Genomic DNA, 22,591 nt, shown 5'->3' with positions numbered 1-22,591 from the left:
TCCATGGGTGCCACTGGCTCCTTGCTAACCAGATGACCCAGCTGGGCATGCTCCAGGGCGGGTGAATACCACCACCACCCAGGCTCCCATCACTCCTCTATATGGCTTCTTCACCTAAGGAAGAATGGAAATGCATGTTTAAAGCTAACCTGGTCACTTGAGTCAGAGGTATCAAAGGAGTATTTCGTAGAGGGATTAATTCATTCCAAACCTGCCATCCAGATGAGTTTCACAAATCTTCTATTTTGCTTTTTCAACTAAAAAAGAGAAGTTTGATGTACTTCCTTTGTACCAACTGCTACCTCATTCCCTATGTGAAATACTGTGTATGCCAATAATGATTTCCATGCGAATTGCTTGCACTGTTTTCAAAAGGGGAGAGATTATTTCAGGCAAGGAGAAGGTTGGCTGGGAAGACCCTCTGAGGTCTCCTCCAACCTGAATTTCCCCTGTGATCCCTCAGCCATGAGAAATGGTTTGGGCTTTATTTTCTTTCTTCAGGCAAGTACAGGTAGATCCTCTCATCACTTGTTGAAATCTGTTCAGAAACTATACTTGTTATTTTTGAGACTTCGATGCAGAAGAGGAATAGATGGGCAGCTGGCAGAAGTTTTGTTTTTGACTTCAGTGGTGTCTGGACTTGCCCTGGTGTTTGTGTCTCCAAAGTCTGACTCAAACCCGGTTCAAGCCAATGAAAAGAATCCCAGCAGCTTAACAGATATAAAGTTGCCACTCTTGAAAGGATAGACTTCTGGTAATGCATCATTTCATAAATAACTCTTCTTTCTGATCCGCTGGTGAGCTATCGTCAAACAGGGTCTTTAATGGTGGTTATTCAGGCATACAGAAACACATTTCATGCTGCTGGTGCTACCCAGATTACACGCTCTGTCACACCATCACAAGGTATTTTGGTACCAACACTGTACCTGTCGCACGCAACCTTCTCTGCCTGCTGATAGATACTTTCTTTTTCTTGGGCAGTGGCTGGACTGTGCCTGTTTGCCTCCATTTGCTGCCCTTTGTCTTTGCTTTCATATGGCTTTACCTCTTCGGATGTTCACTAGCTTGACTGCCTAAATCTGTTTATTTTAATGCTGCTGGGACCCTATCGTGTCAAGGGCACCCACAACCTCTATGGCATCTTCCTTTCCTAATCCAAGAAAGACAAAACAGTCACCTGAATTTGTTACCACTTGGAAAAATGACTGTTCTTAAAGGCTAAGGCTTATGGAGAGAGGTGGTATGTTTCATTAGACCAACCGACAAAAAAACAGACAAGCTTTTGGCTATGCAAATCTTTTCTTAGAGCATTTAGGGGTGCCCAGCGAGAAGATTTCTCCATGGCCTCCCTTGTGCAAGGGCAGCTTGCCTGTGGATGCACCCACAATTTGTAGGCCAAAGAAATGTGTCTGATGATCCATAACTTGCCTAACAAGGGCTCCTCGTGCATAAATGATTGTTTGTCTTCAAAGAACTGCTTTTGGAGATCTGTTTTGAGGTAACTCACTCAGTGTTACTGATCCTCATTAGATTAGAAAAGTACAGGCTTTCCCTCCAGGAAGAGTATGTAAGTGTTGGAATTTCTAACATTAGAAATAATTGAAAGTGAGTGGTTTGAAATGGTAATTTTTCCTATAGCTGAAATTTAAAAGATGACAGTTTTCTTTCCCATGTCCATTCTCATTACTTATCAGAACTTACAGTGTGATTTACATCCATAGCAAGTAAAATGGGAAGCCTGACTCCTTCCAGGCCACTGCCTCCCACCTCCTCCGCCCGCTGCTGCTCCAGCCTTTACCAAACACCTGCACTGCCACCTCCTGCCCGTCGTATAGCTCACAGCTGAATTTCCACCAGGATTTGGTTTTTTTTCATCCTGCCAAATTCATGATGTATGTCCTCGGAGAACTTGGAATACAAAGAAGAAACCATGTGTGCACATGCACAGTCAAGATGGTCTGTAAATTGATCTTTGTTTCTAGTTGGTCTCTGTTACAGGTGGTGATTGCATTATACCTAACTCCTAGCTTTAATTTAGAGGAAGGGAACTCCACAGTGTTGCTCCCTATGACCCAAAAACCTAAACTACTCTGCTTGGCCACTGTTAAGCCGACATACTGACCAACCATTAGGCAGAAATGCTTTTCCAGGTTTACTCAACAGCCTAACTGATGCAGGCAGTGTCTGAAATAACCAAATGGGTGCCGGTGGAAGACAAAGCTTAGACCATCAGTTCATATAAATTAGGATTTCTCACTTCAGAGAAGCTACCCTTACTCATACCCAGTGGTTTTCTGTTTCAGGTTATCACACCAGCTGTGCTAGTTGTGTGCACTTCTTCTGTAGCTTAGGAAAAGGAAACCCAAGTGGCGCGTATCTATACTAGCTTATGGATGGAAGAAAAATATCTTCCTTTTTTTCCCCTTGTTTCTTTCCAGTTGCAGTATTAAATATGAAGTCAAGTTGAGAAAAAAGGAAAAGTATCTGAAAGCCAAGTGAACCCAGATCTACTTTAAACCTTCTCATATTGCTGGGTTTAAAGAATTCTTGCTATTTTTCCTTTGTTGGCAAAGGAAGGGGTGCCAAAATCACCCTCTATTTAGAAAAATAAATGTTCTTAGCGAACATGCTAATTCCTGCAGCAGCCAGACCCGTGCCAAGTGGTACGGCCAAGCAGGGGCAGAGGCTCTGGCCCCAGCCCCGTGAACCTTTGAAAGAGAGATGGGGCTGCCCCTGCCTCCCGGAAAGCTCCAGAGCCATTATGAGACATCTAAACCCAACCTTTAACAGAAGGTAGTTCTCGCAGGCTTGAGAGACTTTATGCGTGCGAGAAAAGGTTGGAAAAATCTCCCCTGCATTGTAAGCATGCTGTCCCTCTGCGTGCTGCAGCTTGGCTGAGGGAACAGTGGCATCTGGTGTCCGCGGGGCTGTCCTACAGCCACCGCTTCCCGGGTGGTGCTGGCAGGCTGTGCTGGCTCTGCGCAGGATCTGGCTCCTCACACGCAGGTATCTGGTGGGACCTGACACACGCAGGACATCAAAGATATCTGTACAAGAGTCCGGGTGTGGTACAGGTCACACGGGAGACTCAAGCCCATCTGAATGGCAGCCAGAGGTCTGGATGCTGCACCAAGTGAGAGAAACCCAAACTTGCTTCTAGTGAAGAAGGTAATTGCTCTAGTTGGGGGATTAATTCCTCCCACTCAGGACCATGGCAGTGATGCAGCAGCATCACCGGGGAGCCTCTGGCTTGGATGCTGTTAGAGATTTATATGTCTTATGAAATCTTTATTCCATCTTTCTCAGTGGAGAGGAATTTGCTGCCAGATCAGGTGCCCTGGTCCATTTGGTGAGGCAGCCTGTCCACCCAGAAGCCTACGACACTCTGTGGTGCAACAGCTCCAGGGTGTGATGCTCAACTGCATGTGTCTGACTTGATTTTACTGCTTCAACATCTCCTCCGTTTGCTCTCATGTTCTCAACCTGAGACCCAAAATGCAAGTGCTGCCCAGGAGCAGCGCCAGTGATTCTAACTCGCCCAAAGTCTGGAACGAGTTTCACTGGGAGAGCCTAGCAACCCAGCGAAGGAGAAAGTCTCCTAAACATTGTGATATGAATGTTTCAAGGTGGTGAAGGGTCTAGAGCATGAGCCCTTTGAGAAGCAGCTGAAGGAACTGGGACTGTTTAGCTTGGAGAATAGGAGGCTCAGGGGGGGACCTTACTGCTCTCTACAGCTACCTGAAAAGAGGTTGTAGGCAGGTGCGGGTCTGTCTCTTCTCCCAAGGAACAAGTGATAGGTTAAGAGGAGATAGACTCAAGTTGCACCAGGGGAGGTTTAGATTGGGTATTAGAAATGTTTCTTCACCAAAACAGATGTCAAGCATTGGAACAGGCTGCCCAGGGAAGTGGCTGAGAGACCACCCATCCCTGGAGGTATTTAAAAGACGTGTAGATGCGGTGTTTAGGGACAGGGTTTAGTGGTGAACTTGGCAGTGCTGGGCTAACAGTTGGACTTGATGATCTTAAAGATCTTTTCAAGACTAAATGATTCTCTCTGTGTGTTTGTGTCTCTTTCCCCACCTTTGTTCTCGCCATTAAAATGGGTAGTCCCACCATATCTGCTGTAGAGATGAGGGTAATTTTTCCGCTGTTGGAGCCCAAATACATCTTTGAAACACCCCTGGCAGGCCAGTATCAATGGGCAACCGGGCAGTATCTGAACCTTACGGTGAGTGTGTGCTGTCACTGAGTTCCAGGTGGAGGGTCCTTTACTGCTGGTCCCCGAGACGGAGCCAAAAGCTTGCTCAGAGACACTAAGCTGCGTTTCCTTCTCCTGGCAGGACAGGAAGCCCAAATCTGAGTAAAACAGAAGTTGGAGATGTACATCTCCCTGGTAATTTCTGTGTAAATGAGGAAAGGCAAATTACTCTTTGCATTTTGCTAACTGAATATCAGTCTTCTACCCGAAGTGATTAAAAGATGGAGTGATTCCTACTGACATGAACAGAATGACAAACTTGAGCTTGGACCTCTATGGAAACAATTTCTACTGGTTTCTGTCATTTTTCAAGTTACAGATGTTCAGAAGTTCTACACCCTTATACTTAACAAAAGACTACTTTGCAGGCTACCTCACAGCCAGTTTATCTGGGTGCTGGGAGTGACAGACCTTTTTTCTGCTTATGTTGTGACTGGTACATAACCTGATGCACAAGTTCCTGAGCCTGGTTACCCCTCCGTGCTACAGAGAAGTGAGTGGCACCGCTCTGATCCGATGCTACCGCCCATTCCTGCTCCTCCCTGTGGCTGGGCTCAGAAACTCAGCACTTCCCTCGCACAGGGCCTTGCTTTGGTAGCTGAACTCATTCACAGATCCTAATTGTCATCCCTTTTAGACAGTTTATGTCCTATTAAGTTATAACATAAATGCATTTTGTTGACGTCAGAACCAGGTTCACAGCTACAGTGACAGCAAGGGGTGGTTCTGCAAAGGTGCTGCTTAACACCAATCTCCGTCACCAAAACAAGCAGCACCATAGCTAACAAGGTGTATCTTCTTCTCCCCCACGAGGTTTTGAAACGCATCAGGTGGTTCTATAACAGGTAGTACTATAAAGTGAGAGCATCCCAAGGGCTGACTTTTGGGTGGTGTCATGTACTTTGGCGTGGTGTTCCTTGGACCACCGCATCTCTCTGTTCTGCAGCAGTTTGTTCAAATCAGATCCTGCAGCTGTCGTGTACTGAAGTTTATTTTTTACAAAAACATGGCAGGTTTTCCAAAGTGCAGCTTAACTTCTGCTAAAAGAAGAAAAAAAAAAAAAAAAAACACAAAAAAACCCCATAGGAACTGGGCTACTAACTCCAAATCCCACTGAAATTTAATTCAGTCCCCATCATCTCCTACGAAGACTTTTGTCTCAGGCTGGCAAAGACCCTACTCTTGCAAGTCAACAGGCAATTGTAAGTGTGTGGAGAAGAGGTCACAGAGGCATGTGCTCTACAAACACCCCAAACCTTTTGCTGTCAGCAGTCAAGAGAAATGTTATTGCCTGAAGAGGAATACAGACAGAGTAAAACCCGTTAGTTTTGTAATGTGTTTTGTTTATTAAAATCAGTTTTCACTGATGTCCTGAGTTGACAAAAATGCTTCCCAGGAAGTCTGACAAACAGAAACAATTCATAAATATATATATTTCAAACACTGTAGATATAAACAAACAAAAGGTGTGTTTTGCTATTTTGGGAGGTCCTTTGTAGCCAGCATTTTCAACTGGCCAATTAGCAGCGTATGTGTTAATCAGTTAAGAACTTCCACTTGTTTTTACATTATTAAATCCAGTGTTTTAAAATTATTGCTCATCATCAGACAAAAACTCAAGATATAAAGGATATTAATTAAAAATCCTCATTAACAGTAGGGATGGTATATATTGACAGTACGTGCAGCTTTATAGTGGGAAATTTTTTATGCAATTAAGACCAAAACTTTCAGAAATTAAGATGTTGGGCAACCAGTCTGAGGATATTATAGTAGCCAAATTCTCAGCAACTCTGACCTTGGCACCTTCCTAAAATCTACCTTCTTTTAAGAAGTCAGGCTGAGCATCCCCTGACACAAATGCCTCCTGATACTAATGGCTGGGGATAGAACACCCAACTGTGACACAGCTCCAAGGCTTTGCCACCGGGCATTAACTCATCTCCTGGCTACGTGCTGCTCCTGTCTCTTTGCCAGATCCCCTGGGACCTGCCTGGCGGGGCTGCCATGGGCTGGGGATGAGGAAGAGGACCAGTGTACAGAGAAACGTCACAGAATTGTAGATGACTGAGGTAGCAGGGTCGAGGGTAGGGACAGTGGCAGGTACCAGCGGTAGGCGAAAACGCGGATCTTGCAGCGCTTGTAAATAGAGGCATCTCGACTTTTGCAGCTAGTGGTAGCAATGCCTTGCGTGGCAGATTCCCCCCGGACCTATCACACACTACTCGGCTAGCGGTCTCTGTCTGGGGCTACACTACGGCAGTTCTTGCTTCCTTCTGCTAGGGAGGACCTTGGGGCCAGCATCTGCCTTTCCATGCCCTCCTGGTGGGGCACAGCTTGCTGACCTCCTTGCTCTGCTCTGGCCAGCCCATTTGCTTCTCTGCAGGAAAACAAGGAGCACCACTACTTGTGCTAACCCCTTGGTAGAGGAGCCTGGTCCTGGAGGGTAAGTAACCTGCTGTCCATCTCGCACCAGCGAGGCACATTTTCAGGGTGTCATGACAGAGATGCACTGCAGAGCCTTCTGACTATCGTCCACTCTTTCCCCGCTGGGTCTCTTCGGATACATCACGCTGGCCATCTTGAAGAACTCATCTGCAGCATCCAGAGCTATGAGACGATCCTGCCAAAGCAACAGGGTTTTATGGCCACTGCAGAATTCTTTGGGGACCTCCCTGGTTACGCAGGGTGTTAGGTGTAATCTCCTTCCACTTTGTTAACACGCTGCAAGAGCACCTAGTTGCACAGGGTTAAAGGACCTTGGTGGGGCCAGGGGGCAAACTTATGGTGCTACAGCACTGACATTTCCAAGGAAGCTGAACAGCCAAGATACAAGTGCAACGTCTGACAGGGACACCCCAGATGTTATGATGTATCTGAGCATCCCCAGTCCACCTACCTGCTTCCCTCATTTGAGCTCACTTGTAGAGACAGGGGCAGCGGGGAGGAAAGCATGCTCGGAGCTCGGAGCTACTCACCACCACAAAGAGGTAGCGCTCAGAAAGCTCCCAGCTGGTCGGGAAGATGTTTGTCTCTTCAGAGAGCTTTAACAAGATGTCCCTGGCTTTGCCCATGTTCTGAGAGTCACTGATGATGCTGAGTTTGGTCACTGACAAGAGGGAGTCTGCTTCCTTCTGGAAACCTGGGAAAGAGATGTTACAGAAACAAGTCATACGTGTGAGCAGGGTAATCCCTGAGCCCTCCAGGCTTTTGCAAGTTTCCTTATTCCTCCCCCCACCTCAGCCTGTTGCATTCCCTACTTGCTAAAACGAACCAGTGTTTCCCCCACGCAGGCTCTGTGTCTGCACTTGGGGCAGGTATAAGCTTGCTGGGGGGGGAAAAAAAATCACAAAAACATTCAGAGCAACTTTGTTGCTAGTTTTCCAGAGAAGACTTACGAACATCCACACCCGGGGTGTTGATTCAGCTCTGGCATGTTCCTGATGCTGCCTGAGCTTTTAGGGCTGGTGGGGCTACCTGAGCACCGCAGAGACTATGCCTGTTGTTGGGAGGTAACAGTGATGAAAAACCTGCAGCAGTAATTAAGGCATGCGTAATTGTTCCTGTAGCAGTCAGCACCTCTGATAGGAAGGGTATTTAGGGAAGGAAAGGGCGAGGAGAATGAATGCAGGGATCTTTAAATGTAATGGCTACCACTAACTCTTTGTTTGGCTCCAGGGAACTGGTGGTCATGCGTCATACTTGAAACAGTTATGGGGAAAGAGTGGTGGTCTTATTATTAAAGCACAGGTCTAGGTAACAGAAGATAGCGGGTTTCACATCTGGTTGCATGTCTAGCTTTGCTAAGGCCAAATGATCCCTGGTTTAGAGCTTCCCCACCCTTTGCAAAATGGCTCCAGAGCCATTGCAGACATGAGCAAGATGTGGGAGAGCCTTTGTCAACATGCCAAAGCGTGTCAAAAAATCACAGACGTAAGGATGTCAAGTGATCCCTCCCATGTTTGGTCTGTACAGGCTGTGCGAGCACCTGGGTGAAGATGAATGCTGATACCTTGTCATGAATTTATAATATTCCTCCCATCCAGATGCCAGAACAGCAGGTAGGGCAGGAGCGGCTGAGATACCCATCTCTTTTTCTCCCAGTGATAATACCCTCGAACAGCCCAACAAGTGCACCCAACTCACACATCCTCCTCTCATTAGCTACCAACCACCTTCACAGCATGACGCAAGTCACTGAGCTGACGTGCCAGGACAGGACATCTCCTTGGCCCGAGTGTCACATGCTGTGTGCAATGCAATTGGGAAAACCAGGTCACACCCACCACTGCCTTCTCCAGAGGAGCAGCAGCTGAGCACACAGGACCGGTGGGTGCAGCTCCCTGTTTGCAGGCTAGGAAATCGCAGGAGTAGGAGAGCCACTGTTGAGCAATCTTGTTTGGTGAAAGGGTATTTCGAATTCACTTAGGAGCAAACAAAGCGTGTGGTTTAGCTCTGATCAGCTGACATGGGCTAAGGAAGAAGGATAGATGTATCTGTGCTCAAATCTGAAAGGGATATTCATTTCTCCCTGCTTATATTGTTTAATAAAATCCAGGGTGAACTCCCAGGTATCCCTGCTACATTTCCATAAGGAGGCTTGAACTGGCTAATTGTGCATGCTATTACGGGCTTGAAAAGCTCTCCCACTGATCATGGTTTGTGGGCTTTTTGACATGCTTGCAGACACAATGGCCCTGTCTCCTCCTAGCTGCGCCTGAGCTCTGGGAAGCCCTCCACAGGCTCCCAGCTCATTGCTCAGCAGCCTTGTTTTATTTTTCTCCCTTTCTCCTCTATCAGTCTGATTTTGTAGGGCCATTCCCACCCTCAACCTTCATGGGACCTCCCATCTAGTACCCCAGAAATGACATCCTTTTGTCCTCTAGCTCACCTAAATCCTCCAAAATGTGCTTCCACCTGCTTCTCACTTCTTTTCGGGTCTGCCGTAAGGTATAAATATCGTAGTTGAGCTTTTGCCATTCCTGCAAAGCAAAGAGATAAGGGGATAAGGCACAGTCATTCACATGTGGGGAGGTCTCAGCTGCTTTTCTAGGAATTTCAGCTTTTAGAAACAGAGTCAGAGCTGAACTGTTGATGTTGGCACTGAGGGGTCAGTATGAAGGTTGATGGCCAGGCTGCTGTTGGCCCTGGAAGAAATTACATGGACCAGCATCAAGTATTTTAGCTTGACATCCAGTACAGAATTCTCTTCATGTACAAAACAGAACTTAGCTTAGGCATTGCTGATGGCCGGAGTGGTCTCCTCAGTCAAACAGGGAGAATATAATTCCAGTTCTGTGCTGGAAATTACAACACTGTCCTAGGCTGGAGAACAACATGAACTTCCAAATGTAGCTCATCTGAGAGACTTCAGTCTCCTTGGGAAAGCCTGACACCCCACCTAGCATCAAAACCTGAGGCTGTGAAAACACATTATTTGGTCTTTATAGTTTGAGAAACCACAACCACATACTCATAGTTACCTTCCATAAACTATTACTACACCTTATTTTCATATCCTTGCGGTTAAACTGGCATGGCACATTTTCTTACAGCTGATGATAGCCCATGGGAAACTAAAACTTTGAAAAAAAGTTACTGCTCTCAGTATGGTCACAACAGAGTGGCTTCTCCAAACAGCCCAGCCCTCTGTCTGGCATTTAACTGGAGCAGGCAGGTTTTCAAAAGTACTGGAAAACAAGAAAAACAAACTTTTTTTACAGGCTGGGGTACCCTTTTTTAAATAGCAGAGAAGAGGAATGCACGTGGATGGTTGAGGGCTGAGCTGGAGTCATTTGACATAACTATTAGTGGCTGCCAGTTGCTGCAGTTAAGGCCTCGCTTAACAGCTTAAATCCTTGCACTTGACCTCAAGCTGTGTATCTGCATAATAGGGCACTGTCTAAAACGGACGGTTTTGAGGTTATTTATTAAACACATCTGTACAAGTACACATTCCTGTGGAAATGCATGTATTCTGCAAGAAAACCAGGAGTACTTTTCCTAGTTGAGTTTAACCAATGCACTCACTGCAAAGGATGCGTTTACATAAACATCCACACAGCAGGTCATAACATCACTCAGATAATTTCCCTGCACTAACAACCTTAATTAATCTCATTTCTCAGCAACAGATTACATGGATGGACTCTTGCAGAATAAACAGGTGTTAATCTGTGCCATCTCCCTGGGATTTTCCTACATGATATGCTGTGTTCAAAGGGGTTAAAAATACCCATGAAGGTTGGCTGTGTGTTAGAAATCCCACTGTTTTTCTGATACCTGGTGCCTTGAGGGGTTGACTTGATTTGATAAAAGACTTGGAGATTTCTTAGTGTTTTTTCCTGAACCTGGCTGACACATCACAGCTGCAGAGAATTAAATGACGAGCCTGTTTCCTTGCTGTTCAGCGATAGCTGCAGGAAGCCCTTGGAGATTACACTTTGGAAGAAGCAGCCGTCAGGGTTAAGACACTGGTGAATTCAGGTCAGGAGAGCAGGGGAAATGTGGCTCTGCACCGCTTGTCCTCCCAGAGAGCAAAATCCCCTTCATTTTTAGCTTTGTGTTGGTGCTCACAATGAGCTAGCTTTGCTGATCAGAGGCGCGTTTCTCTCTCGGCAGCAGTAGTCCTTGAAAACAGCTTTACTTTTTGCACAGGAGGGCACCTGGCTACTACTGCAAGACATCAAAATGCCTCTTCAGCCCTTCACGAGAGCAAGCAGGCAGGGGCAAGGCTCTCCTCTCTTGTGACTCTGGCTCATAACTAGAAACTGAGCTCCTCTCAGTAAAAAAGAAAAGAGGGGGTTTATTGTATTAAAGCTTTGTGGGAAGTATATTGCAAACTTGAAAGTTTATAAAAAGAGACTAAAAGGCTGCACAATGCCTTGGTCCCTGCTGGCAGGGATCCCCAGAAACATCTCAGCCTGCTCGTGACCCCACGGTACAAGCAGAGAGGAGAGAAAACCAGTCTGGGCATGCTGGTGGGGAAATAAGCTGTATGTGTTTGCCCTCCCACAAAGATAAACAAGTGCTTTAATGCAGAGGATTGATCGAGATGGCTGCTGTGATTCCAGGCGTGCCTCACACCGCTGTATTAGCAAGCCAGGGGGGTGGGAAAGATGTTCCCCTCCCCAAAACATGACTTGCTGGCACCTGGCAGCAGCTTTCAGGGCTGTGGGGATTTACCCACCGTGGTAGCGAGCCAGACTCCTCGAGAAGCTGAAGGGCGAGCCGTGCTTAGCGTGCAGGGAAGCTGCTCCTGATTTTCTCTGGATTAACAGCAGCGTGTTTTCCCTTGTCTATTTTTGTTTTAAGGGAATCTAGGTTATGGCTTTCTTGCACATTGTAGTTACTGAATCACATCCTGGAAGTGAATACGGTGCATATTTAGTCCCAGGGGACCTCTAACAGTGTCCTGTCAATGAAGAATTTGGGGAGTGTGCAAAGGAGCAGCTTTGGTACAGAGAGTTATGATTAATGGTGGTGCTTAGGGGGGACCTCTTGTTTCAGTGGGATTTCTTTTGCCTGAGCTGGATGCATTTATATTTTTGTAGAGAAAGCTGGGAGGAGAATGCTGCACATGGTACCAGTCATTGAAAAGCAACTAGAGACAGCAGGTTATCAGGATGAGGTTGGGCAGCTACAGGCTGAGCTCTCAAAGGAACTCATGCTCTGTCCTCCATCAGCCTCAGAAACCAATGAATTTTCCCAGGCAATTCCTTATAGCATAGATATACAAAATGCCGTGGGCACACAGCTGTCCTCTGTGTTGTGTTGTTTTAATGAGGAAGTAAAGTTAAGAGGATCTTTCCATCCCCAAAATGATTCTAAAAAGCACTTCTAACTACACTGCAGAGGAAGAGCAAAGCTTGTTCTGCCCTTGCATAGGAATGGGCAACATCAGAGACTTTGGGGAGGGTGCTCCCCCACGCACATCCCGTGAGTCACCAAGATGTGACCTGTGGAGGGAGCGTTTAGCTGGAGCCAGGCAGCATCACGAGGCCAGGGCTGCTCAGCACCAGTGCTGGGCAGCCCCAGGGCAAGCAGCTGGGGTCCGCACCAAACCCTGCTCCCCTCAGCCCTCGCTGTGGCTGTGACAGGGACCGCTGCAGCATACCAGGGCACTGGCAAGACGCAGGCAGGGCATGCCGGTCCTTGGGCAATCCCAGACAGAGCAAAGCTGGAGCTGGCTCCCCTCTGTGCCGCATCCTGGGCTGGCTTCTCCTCGAAGCCCCTTCCAGTGCGCTGGTCTGAGCTTCTATACAGGCATGGGACAAGCGGCTCTCTCCCAAAACTTAGCTACATTTTGTGTCTTCTGTGCGCCTCTATTGCCTGTCCTGCCTCTTGCAAAGTTAGATGTAACTTCTAGAGTCATGAGGAGGCTTCTCACACACAATACTGGGAAAGTACAGCAGGAGACTGGTACTTACCAAACCGCTCAGTGTTTCTATGGGTCTGGGACATCCCAATGATGCATTCAGATTCAGTCCTTTAAGAAAAATACCCTTTTGCCAAAATCTGAATTAATCACAGGAAACCAAAGTAGGTTGCAGTTCCTGGTCCTGTTTTTTGCAACTAGTTTTGCCCTTTTAAACCTACATAGCAGGGCACAGCATAGTGAGAGCTCAAGAAAACCGTTCGCGCATGAGTCAAGGATATCCTGGAGCAGCAGGGAAACCCTGCTGCCTCTCTTCTCTGAGCACTCAGCTGTTCAAATATTTACCTGGAAAACTTCCCTTCTCTAGTGTGATACACTAAATCTGCAAATGCCAAATGGAAGCAAGGAAATACTGGGCATTAAATATAAGCCAGGTTGGTACATAACTCAGAGCTCTGGAAAAAATGTGCCAAGAGAACAGGCAAGCACTGTCCAACTTTTCATCCCTGATCATATGAAAATTTCCTATTTAAATAGGGAGATTTCTTCATGTTGCCAAATCAATCGTCTACCAAAGCTGTTCCCTTTATTTCCTTGAAAGCAATTGGTGTCACTGTTCTGTTCAAGAGTTATTTTGGAAATGAGGTCAAAACAGAGTTATCAGAGAAAGACTACAAAATACCAGTCCAGGCAGGTACCACGCCACTGCCAGGGATGTTCCTACTCTGGCTTTGCAACTGGCCCAACTGAGAGTAGTTGAGCAAATACAAACCCTAGATCCATGCTCATACATTGGACCATCAACCAACATCTCAGCTTAGAATAAGCTTAAACTGTATTCAGTTTTTAGAGGCGTGCAGGCATTAAGAGGGTCAGTTCTGCACTCCCCGACTGGCATCTCCAACCCTGGACAAATCCCATCACTTCCCTGTGCCCCTGAAAGAGCATGTTGCAATACTGATCTTCTCTGTAACTTGTTTAAAAAAGAATAACCCTGCAGGAGAGCAGGAGGAAGCAGAAAAATAGTCAGCTTGTTAATGGGCTTGCCAGGAGAATCATGCCAGCGTAACTCTGCTAGCCAGGACTCTAGCAGAGATGCAAGCTAAGGAATTGCCTTTACTAGTGGGGTTTATGATCCCATGTTCCCCAAGGGAGTAAGCCAAAAGAAGAAAGAAACACTGCATTTACAGCAAGCCATAAGAACAGTGTTTTTCCCTGGTCGTAATGCAAAAATCCACCTTTCGTTTCTGCTCACAGACGGGTGGTGCAACTGCTGTAAGCCTGGCTCCTTCCCTGAAGGCAGTACTGGTGCAACAGCTCAGGCTCCCTGCCCACGGCTGGGTAACTCCATGCATTCCATCAGAGAGCACCAAGGCATCAGGGCCACCACAAAGTGGACCTCAAGGTGAGGGCTATCTGCCATGTCATGCACACAAGCCCAGCAATAAGCCCAGTGCAGCTCTTGCTGTTAACGTTGGAGGCTTGCTGGAGCCACCGTAGTCCCCCTTCCTCATAAAATATTTCCCTCGGCACTAGCAGGGTACATGCAGGAACAGTGACTTGGCCTGTACCTACGCAGCATCTTAAATAACAGCCTGTTTTCCTAGAGGTTCTCATTTCACCTCCAGGTTTGGGGTTTTACTTTACATCACAATGGGCTCAACAATCCTGCAGAACAAGAGCAGGAAAAAACCGTATTTTCCATATTTGAAATGTTGACCCCAGCCTTCAAAAGCTTTGATGACAGCTTTGATCTCCAAAGGCTGCACCAGCTTTACCAGCCCCCTTAACCCAGCCCTTCAGCTACAGCTTTTCTGGTTTTCTCTGCGCACACCCTCCCTTGCCCACACTTCGCTTCCAAAAGTGCAGCCAAGCACATCGCGCTCATCAGCCTCAAGCAGGGAGAAATGCAAAGCTGGAAGTTGCTCAGTCCTTAGGATTTTAGGAGGCTCCAGCGAACCTTGCCTCATCTACCTACTGCACGGTGGGTTTGGCAACCATGGGGTGCTCCAGCAGGCTCCACCAAGGCCAATGGCCCCATGAGCCATCGCTCCCAGCACGCAGCACCGAGCAGGATGAGCAAATGCGCACGGAACAGGCACAGCCAGGACATCACACCGTTTGCTTTGAAGAGCTTCCTGCTGTGGTTCAGCCAGAGGCAGGGCAGAACAGCCTTGCCATCCTTGCACAAGCTAAGGTCATACCGAGTTTGGGCCAGAGCTGCCAGATTTCCCAGAGCCGGGCTGTTGGAAGGGGGCAGGGAGAAGAAATGGCTCTGCATGGGGGGGGGGTGTGGGTCCAGCCCCATGGTGGGGGCATGGAACTGACCCCGAGGGAGGACACCAATGCTGTGTGTTGCTGGCAGCTCCACCACAAATGACCTAACATGCAGAAAACTGACCGAGCTACAGGGTGCTCTCAGCATTGGAGCACCTGGCCCTTTGCATACACAGTTTGGTTTACTTATTTACGGCAATCCAGGATGCAGAGGTGCCCAGGCCAGGAGGGAGCCATCCTGGACCATACCTGCTGACCTCCAGCACTGTTGCCGTGTCACCACTGCATCCTGGTCCACCACTTCTCCTGTCCCAGCTCACAGCACCTTGTCACTATGTGAACAACAGTTTAAAAAAAAAAAAAAAAAAGAAAATACCCAGGAAAGCAGAAGTGGGTTAGCCACACCAAGAAAAATGCAGAACTGGTTTGAGGCTGAGGTGGTGCCATACAGATAAAACACACATGATGTAGAGTGAACTGCTTTTTGGGATCCTTCCAAAGTCCTGTGCTAGGAAATCGTTAAGATCAAGGTGGGGAATGGCAAAAGTAAGTGCACAGCACGCTGAAATTTCTTTGTTAAATGAAGGAGCAGAAATACAGGGAGTAGTTCACCTGATTTTAACCAAGATTAAAATCTGTCTTTTTTAACCAAGAGATTTTAACCAAGATAAATAAAGGACCTATGGTTTCGTAACACTTGTGCACTGCACAAGCAAGAAACCATTCCTCTGTCCCCTGTCCTGCATCATCCACATGCTCTCCCCAGGGACTTTGGGAGCAGAGCAGCTCCCAAAGCAGAATATGCTTTTTGCAGCCCAGCGCTGTTTTTAAATTAGACTTCCTCTCTCTCAGGGCTAAAGTCTCATTAGGAGGGGAGGGCAACGCAATCTGGCCTAGTTTTAAAATGCTTGTTGGAGTAAGGAGAGATTTTGGCATCTGGGGCTGAATGGAGGAATGTTGGCTTTGCCGGCCAAGTCCCTCCCTGTCCTGCCACCCAGAACAAGCTGCAGCTGGAAAATGCAAGAGTTTGCTGGGCTTATATGTCATGCCTCAGTTTCCCTGGCTGTAAAAGAGAGACAGCAGAGAGGCTGGCAATCACCAACTGCAAGGGGCACTGTGCCATAATTCAAATCAAGCATATCATGTGCTGGCTTTCTTCAAAGTTGGCCTGATGTTGTACTCCTCAGGCTTTTTTATTAACTGTACTGCATAAAACAACAGGGTACGTTATCTTACATTTGTTGTGGCGAGGAAGGCCTATGCTCCTCTCTCTATTTTTCTGTCTGCACTATCATTTTTCACTGGCAGGCACGGCGACTGCTCAGACCTGCTGAAAACTGTACGGATACACTGGAAGCAGGGAGAAAGCACTGGGTTTAGGAGAGGCAAGCACAGGAGTGCTCTCCTGCTCACCTGTAACTGATGTTCTCTGCAACCTGAGCACGGCTGACACACAACTCTCCTTTGCCGAGGGAGCCGTCTTTTTAGCAGCCCATCCGCTTATGACATCGCTTTATAAATAATAATAGCTTTTAGGAGGCCTGCCTCCTCGTGAGCCCTAAATCAAGCTAAAAGGCCACTCGAATGGGTGTGGGCTGAAACTGGGAGCTTCAGGGCTGCCCTGAAGTGCACCCAGCTCCGCAACAACCCAGAACTGGCACAGCCCCCTAAACAGAGTTGTCCTTGTTTCCTTCAGCCAGTTTGGGCTGGATGAAGCTTCCTGTCTTCTCTAAAGCAACCGCAAGGTATAGCTTCAGTTACAGCTGTAAAGGTTACGTGCAGCCATGAAAATGTTGTTACAAAACCATCTATTGTAAACACCATGGTGGGGTTAATTCAATCCCCACCAAAAAGAGCCAAACCCAAACATTACATAGGGATTCTGGCCAACTGTATACAAGGATTGCATTATCTCATTTTAAGTTTTAAAAATTGTCATTTTGCTCTCGGCTGTACCTCGAGTTTAAGGCTTCTTGTGAAACCTGAGCTAGCTTCTGGTTTAATGGGACCATCACAGGAGAAAAAGTTACAGAGTTAGTCTTGCAGTCGCTTGGATGAAGTGGGATCACATTGAAATTAAACACGAAGCCTCCAGGCTTTCTTGCAAACATTTCAAAGTCTTAAAAGCAATCAGAGAGGGGAAAATGTGTCACTGTTTGCTACAGCCTGCTCCTAATCAGGCCACTGAAATCTCCTTTGCACCAAAGTGCTTTAGCAAAGGAAATCAGGGCTGCAAAACAGCCTTTATGTAACAGTGATGATTTTTCCCTTCAACGCTAAGAGCTGTGCCAGTTCTCCGGTTCTCAATAATTGCCGCACAAACCATTAGAGAAGCATTTAACTTGACGTGTCACTGGAGCGGCAGCTCAGCTCCAGGCGCTGCCATTGCCAGGCAAATGTCACTGCAGGCAGGGCTAACGCTACTCTGGTCATGGAAAGGCCAGACCAGGGGAATATCAGACAAGAAAAGCAGCCTGTGCAGCTAGGAAATTGAGCTGGGGATCACAGTGCTACCAGTATACACTTGCAGGTGATGGTGGTAGGTGCTTGCAGGGAGGGCATCATGCATCCCAGCGTAGGGGGGGCTCTCCTGGCTCACCTGCCAGAGACACCCCGAGCTCCCAGGGATAAGATGGCTACAGATGCATCCACACCAGATATAGGATAAAATCTGGAGGGTGATGGAGCGGATGGGAGGACCTGATGCCTACATGAGCCACGTTGGGGACTTTGGGGTCTTGTCAGCTTAATGGGTGCTTAAACAAAAGCACTGCCAAAGCATCCAATGAAAGCACCAAGCCTCATTCTGCGGTGAGACTGAGAGTGAGGAACGGCACCGCCTCACCTCCGAGTCCTTGTCCAGCTGGTTCCTGACCACAATCATGTTGTACAGCACCCGGTCGTCATCCGCTTCTGTGTGGGTCACGTCATGTGGGGTGCTCCACAGATTCTGCTCCTCATCCCGTGCCAGCGTGGCTCCGAAGGAGGTGTAGGGATTGTTGTTACTGCAGAGAGGGGGAGAGGCGAGGCAGCATCAGCTACCGCAGCATTACGCTGCCTCCTGTTACCTGCACAGGGTAAAGTGCCCATTGCTGTGGCATCCCCTCTCGCAGCCCAGTATCCTGCCTGGGAGAGGGAGGGCAGAGAAGTGGGGAAGGGGAAGACAGACAGAGGTTTTTTACCTTAGCAACCATCCTGACCACACAAGCCACGGTTCAAACCAGGCAGTGCTGCCATGCAAGATGCCAGACACATAAATTTGCTAAAGACACCAGTTATTATTTGAGCAGCTAGGATGGAGGAACTGTGAACATCCACCTGCGAGGATGAAAGGTGACATCTCCCCATTGCTCCCGCAGCCCCCTGCTCTGCTCCCCACCACGCCTTCCCACCCCAAACACTGCACAAGCCCCCAGCCTCTCCAAGCTTAACGTGGGAACAGTTCTAATTAACTAAGACTCAAAAATCCCAGTGGCTCTGGAGGGTATTTTCCCTCTGCCCAGCTAACCCTGTAGCTGTGCCAAGATCTCAGTGGCATGGCCTGTCCCACAGAGACTTTGTGCGCAGAGAGACATGCCTTGAGCAGCGGGCAAGGGGATGGCCGCATACAACACCTCTCCCTTGCCTCTTGGCCAAAGAAACAGCTTCTACCCATCTTCTCCCCAAAGGCAGTGGCATTGGGCATAGTTTCATTTTGGTCAAAAGATGTACCACGTCTTCTGGGGGAGCTGGGGCTGTTTATCCCAGGGAGGAGGTGGCTTGGGGGAGATCTCATCCATGTCTATAAGGACCTGATGGGAGGGAGCAAAGGAAATGGAGCCAGACCCTCGTCAGTGGTGCCTCATAGTAGGACACACATTAGAACAGCGGTAATTCTGCTTAATCATAAGAAGGGTGGGTGAACACGGGTGCAGGTTGCCCAGAGAGGTTGTGGAGTCTCCATCCTTGCAGACAATCAAAATCCAACTGGAGATGATCCTGGGCAACCTGCTCCAGCTGACCCTACATGAGCAGGGGTTGGACTGGATGCTCTCCAGAGGTCCCATATCCAGGACCATGTTCCTGTGTGACCCTGCAGCTCTACTTTCTGCCCAGCAGTCCAAACCCTACTGAATCAAGCAGGCAATCCCCACAGATAGCCTCCACCCCAGCAGCTCCTACCTGAGAGGTACAATGATGCACAGAGCTGCACAAGGACGTGTGCCAAAGCACAGAAAGGACATTTAGTCCCATCATTATTTGGGGGTGGAAACATTCTCAGCCTGCTTGTGAATTTCGGGCTTTATTTGCTTAGTGGTCAGCAAAACAGAGCATCATCTTCTGGTAAGGTTGTCCCCATCCAGGCAAGGAGCTTTTCTCTGCGCTGTTGGCAGTTCTGTGTTTTATCATTTTACGTTGCTACTGGGATGTGCATTTTTTTTTTATAGGGTTATTTAATTCTGCCGGGAGAACCTTTAGCAGAGGATTTCCATAATATTTCTAATCAAGATGTCCAGACACTTGAGCAGAACAACACAAATGGGAGAAATATTTTTGGCCTTACACAGTAGTCTCATCAGCATCCTGTGGCAATCCCTGTTCATTTCTTGTTAGAACAACCCACTGTTTATTCTATTTGGTACCCAAAACCCATCTCTTTCACAAGGAATCCATCCAGCAAAACCTCAGATAACACTGTGGGTGCTTTAGCCATGATGCCAAACCATTAAAAAAATGCTAAAAGGAGCTCCAGCACATAGATAAAATAGAAAAAAAAAATTCACATCAGCATTCCTGCAGGAATGTTAATTAGACTTTCAACAAACCAAAAACCTGAGCAACAGGTAATAAGGGAAAAGATAATCTCTTATAATCTCTCATTAAAGACAAGCAAACAAACATAAGTTGGAGGGTGTGGATGGCAAAACTCAGCTGTTCCTACACCACAGCCAACATGGGTTCGCTCAAACTGTTTTTCAAACGTGGAGCAGACAGGATCCCCAGCCTGGAAGGGATCACTCAGGAGCCAGCCATGCTATCAGCATGAGTTTGGTCCCATTCTGCCTTTGACAAGCTTCTTCCCACTCAGTGACTTACCCGTACCCTTAACAGCTGACTTTTAAAAACAGTACTTGGCAGCAACACTAACACACCTTAGCTTTTATGAGCCACCCCCTCACAGCTTCAAGGCACTTCCCAATGCAGCTCTTTTTCCAAACCATGGCATGGACCATCCAGCAGCCTGTAAGGGATGGGGGCAGTGCCCAGGAGTCAGCAAATCCATGGAAGTGGAGAGCTCTGCCAACAGTGAGCACCCCCAGAGCATGCTGGATTTCCAAGCAACATTTAAAATGAAGAAATGGGAGGAAAAAAAGGAGCACATGAATGGCAGCCTGCTTTGCAGGTCACAGGAGTCTCCATGGGACCAGAGGGGACTCAGCCCATTTCACACACTGAGCTTTATCCAGAAAACAGCAAGTGCTAATGCTTCATCAACAAATTTCTGCTCCAGGGGGCTTTCAGTGCAGATTAAACTCATTTTGGGATTCAGAGCCCAAATTCTCCGTTTATTTGCATCCTGAGGACACCATCCGAGCCAGATCCCACCTTTGTGCATCAAGAGACAGCCAGGCAGCCTGGATGCTTCACTGCACCAGCCTGGCTCACTGGCTTTAGCTGGAGTTTCTTTTCCAAGCCCTACACAAGCACTGTGCCTACATCCGTGCTCCATCCCCACCTCCACACACAGTGCTGGCTGCTCTCACTGGCCTCATCAAGGTTACAGCCAGCCTTGTATATGCTTGGGTAATATATGCATCTCATTATACACATTGTATCTCCTCCTCACTGCTCCACTCTTTGACATGTGAGATTTATGAGGCTGCAACCACTCCGCTTGGGGAAAATAAGGTGAAAAGTCATAAAGTCATCATTTCTGTAGCAAGAGCAGCTCCCAAAACCTAAAACTCAGCTAAAAGATCTGAAATCTTGAGCAAGTCATTCATTTTAAACAACTCTGAGATAAAAATACAGCAGGCATGCTCTTGCAAGATACCTGCTTTGAAATCAACCCCCAAAGCATCCCAAAGAGGGACAATCCAGAGATTAGGCTGTTAGATTAATTATGCTGGTATACTTGTGCAAGAGCAGGTGCCTTTCAAATGCCCAGCATTTATACTGGCTTTCCTACTTACAGCCAGCATTAATTGGATCGTCAGCGGAGGGCATGTTACTAAAGAAAGGTGCCCAGTGAGGGACAGCCACCCCGGCTGGCAAGGCGGCAGGGCAGGCAGGAGCCTCTGTGCACATGTGCTCCGCTCTAGTTAGGTTAATGCCAATTGCCTGGGCTGGAGGCCCCACGCTCAGGATTATCTGGTTATTATTTAGGTAACTGCTTTAACAGCACGAAATCAGGACATTTCAAGCCCTGTTGCCGGCTCTGCCATTACCCAATACCTATGTAGGCCACAGCGGGAGCATCCCACGCTCCTTCCTGAAACGCCTCTGTCCTGCTGATGACACAGGGAGGGCAGGGTCCCTGCCCCATCGCAGGGCTGGGGTACCCACCGTGGGCTTCGGCGGTGGCCAGGACCGCAGCTGGGGAAAGAGGGAGAGGTGCCGCAAACCCCGTGCACAGATGTTTTGCAACATGCAAAACCTCCTTATGTGCTTGCACAGCTCACAGCTCTTCTCCACGACTCGGGGCTTCATCTTTTCACACACACACCCCCCAGCCTCACAACTCCGGGTGCAAGGTGGATGTGACCAACAGCGGGAGCAAAAAATCTGCTCTCCGGAAACCAGCACACATGCTGCCTTCACATAAAGCCGGCTCCAGCAGCGCGTCGTCATCTCCTTTGCAGCATCCCCGCGGGAGCAGAGCTCTGCACAGCGCAGAGCTGCCCATCGGTGGGGACCCCGCTGCACAGCGATGGCAGGACCCCCCTTTCGGTCGGCACCTCGGCCTCTGTGGGAATCCCACTGTGGAAAGACAAAAGCTGAACGGTTCCTCTGGCAAGGGCACACGGGGGACACCGAAAAGACGCCGCGCACGGTTCGGTCGCTAAAAGTTAACGGTAAAAGCCCTCCCCCCCTCCGGCAGCAGCAGCGCGGCGGACACGGTGCCACGAGGGGGCGGGAAGGGCCCGGCCCCCCCCGGGGCAGCCCCGCCGCAGACGGAGCCGATAGCCGCATCCCGCTGCCCGGGCACGTCCCCCGGGAGCCGCGGCCGCTGCCGGGGCGCTGGGAGCTGCCGGGATACACAGCGCTCGGCCTGACGCGCCGGGGCAGCCACCGTGCGGGGCCGGTGCCGGCGGGGGGGCGCAGGGCGGGCTCACGCCTGGCTGCAGACCAGGGCACCGGCCCAGCTCCGCTGGGAGCATCCGTCCCTCCGCCCGCGCACGGCGGGGGGGCTCAGCCTCATCCCACCGGGGGGGGCGGGGGTTAGGGAAGGGGCCGGGGGTCTCACCTGAGCAAGGGCTCCTTCTCGGGCGGCGCCGCCTCCCCTCCGCAGCAGCCGCAGCAGCCGCCCAGCGAGCGCAGCCAGGTCCCCAGCCCCATCGGCGCCGCCGGAGAGCCGCGCTGGGCGGGCCGCGCTCAGCCCGCCCCTGCCCGGCCCCGCCCCGCCCCTGCCCGGCCCCGCCCCGCCCCCGGCCCGGCCCCGCCCCGCCCCCGGCCCGGCCCCGCCCCGCCCCCGG

At 48.9% G+C, this 22,591-nt stretch overlaps 1 protein-coding gene across 1 annotated transcript; it reads right to left on the bottom strand.

The window, feature by feature from the left end:
- Positions 1–5,578: 5,578 nt before the first annotated feature.
- On the bottom strand, positions 5,579–22,503 carry MREG (melanoregulin). Its single transcript, XM_055719226.1, has 5 exons — positions 22,363–22,503; positions 17,761–17,920; positions 9,153–9,243; positions 7,240–7,403; positions 5,579–6,884 (listed from the first exon to the last, which is right to left on the bottom strand). Exons 1-5 carry the CDS (start codon positions 22,452–22,454, stop codon positions 6,750–6,752), a joined length of 642 nt encoding a protein of 213 aa, XP_055575201.1. The 5' UTR covers positions 22,455–22,503; the 3' UTR covers positions 5,579–6,749.
- Between the last annotated feature and the right edge of the window lie 88 nt (positions 22,504–22,591).

Source organism: Falco cherrug, chromosome 8 (assembly GCF_023634085.1).
Source record: "Falco cherrug isolate bFalChe1 chromosome 8, bFalChe1.pri, whole genome shotgun sequence".
Lineage (NCBI taxonomy): Eukaryota > Metazoa > Chordata > Aves > Falconiformes > Falconidae > Falco > Falco cherrug.
Note: the sequence above shows the minus strand (reverse complement) of the source record. Positions and strands in the feature narration are given on the sequence as shown.

Bases quoted from the DNA above. Each gene is read 5' to 3' on its own strand.
- MREG (XM_055719226.1), bottom strand. From the start codon at position 22,454: ATGGGGCTGGGGACCTGGCTGCGCTCGCTGGGCGGCTGCTGCGGCTGC. The intron at 9,244-17,760 runs GTGAGGCGGTGC...TTTGCTTTGCAG, and splicing joins AGCTGGACAAGGACTCGGAG to GAATGGCAAAAGCTCAACTA. The intron at 6,885-7,239 runs GTGAGTAGCTCC...TTGCTTTGGCAG, and splicing joins AGCGCTACCTCTTTGTGGTG to GATCGTCTCATAGCTCTGGA.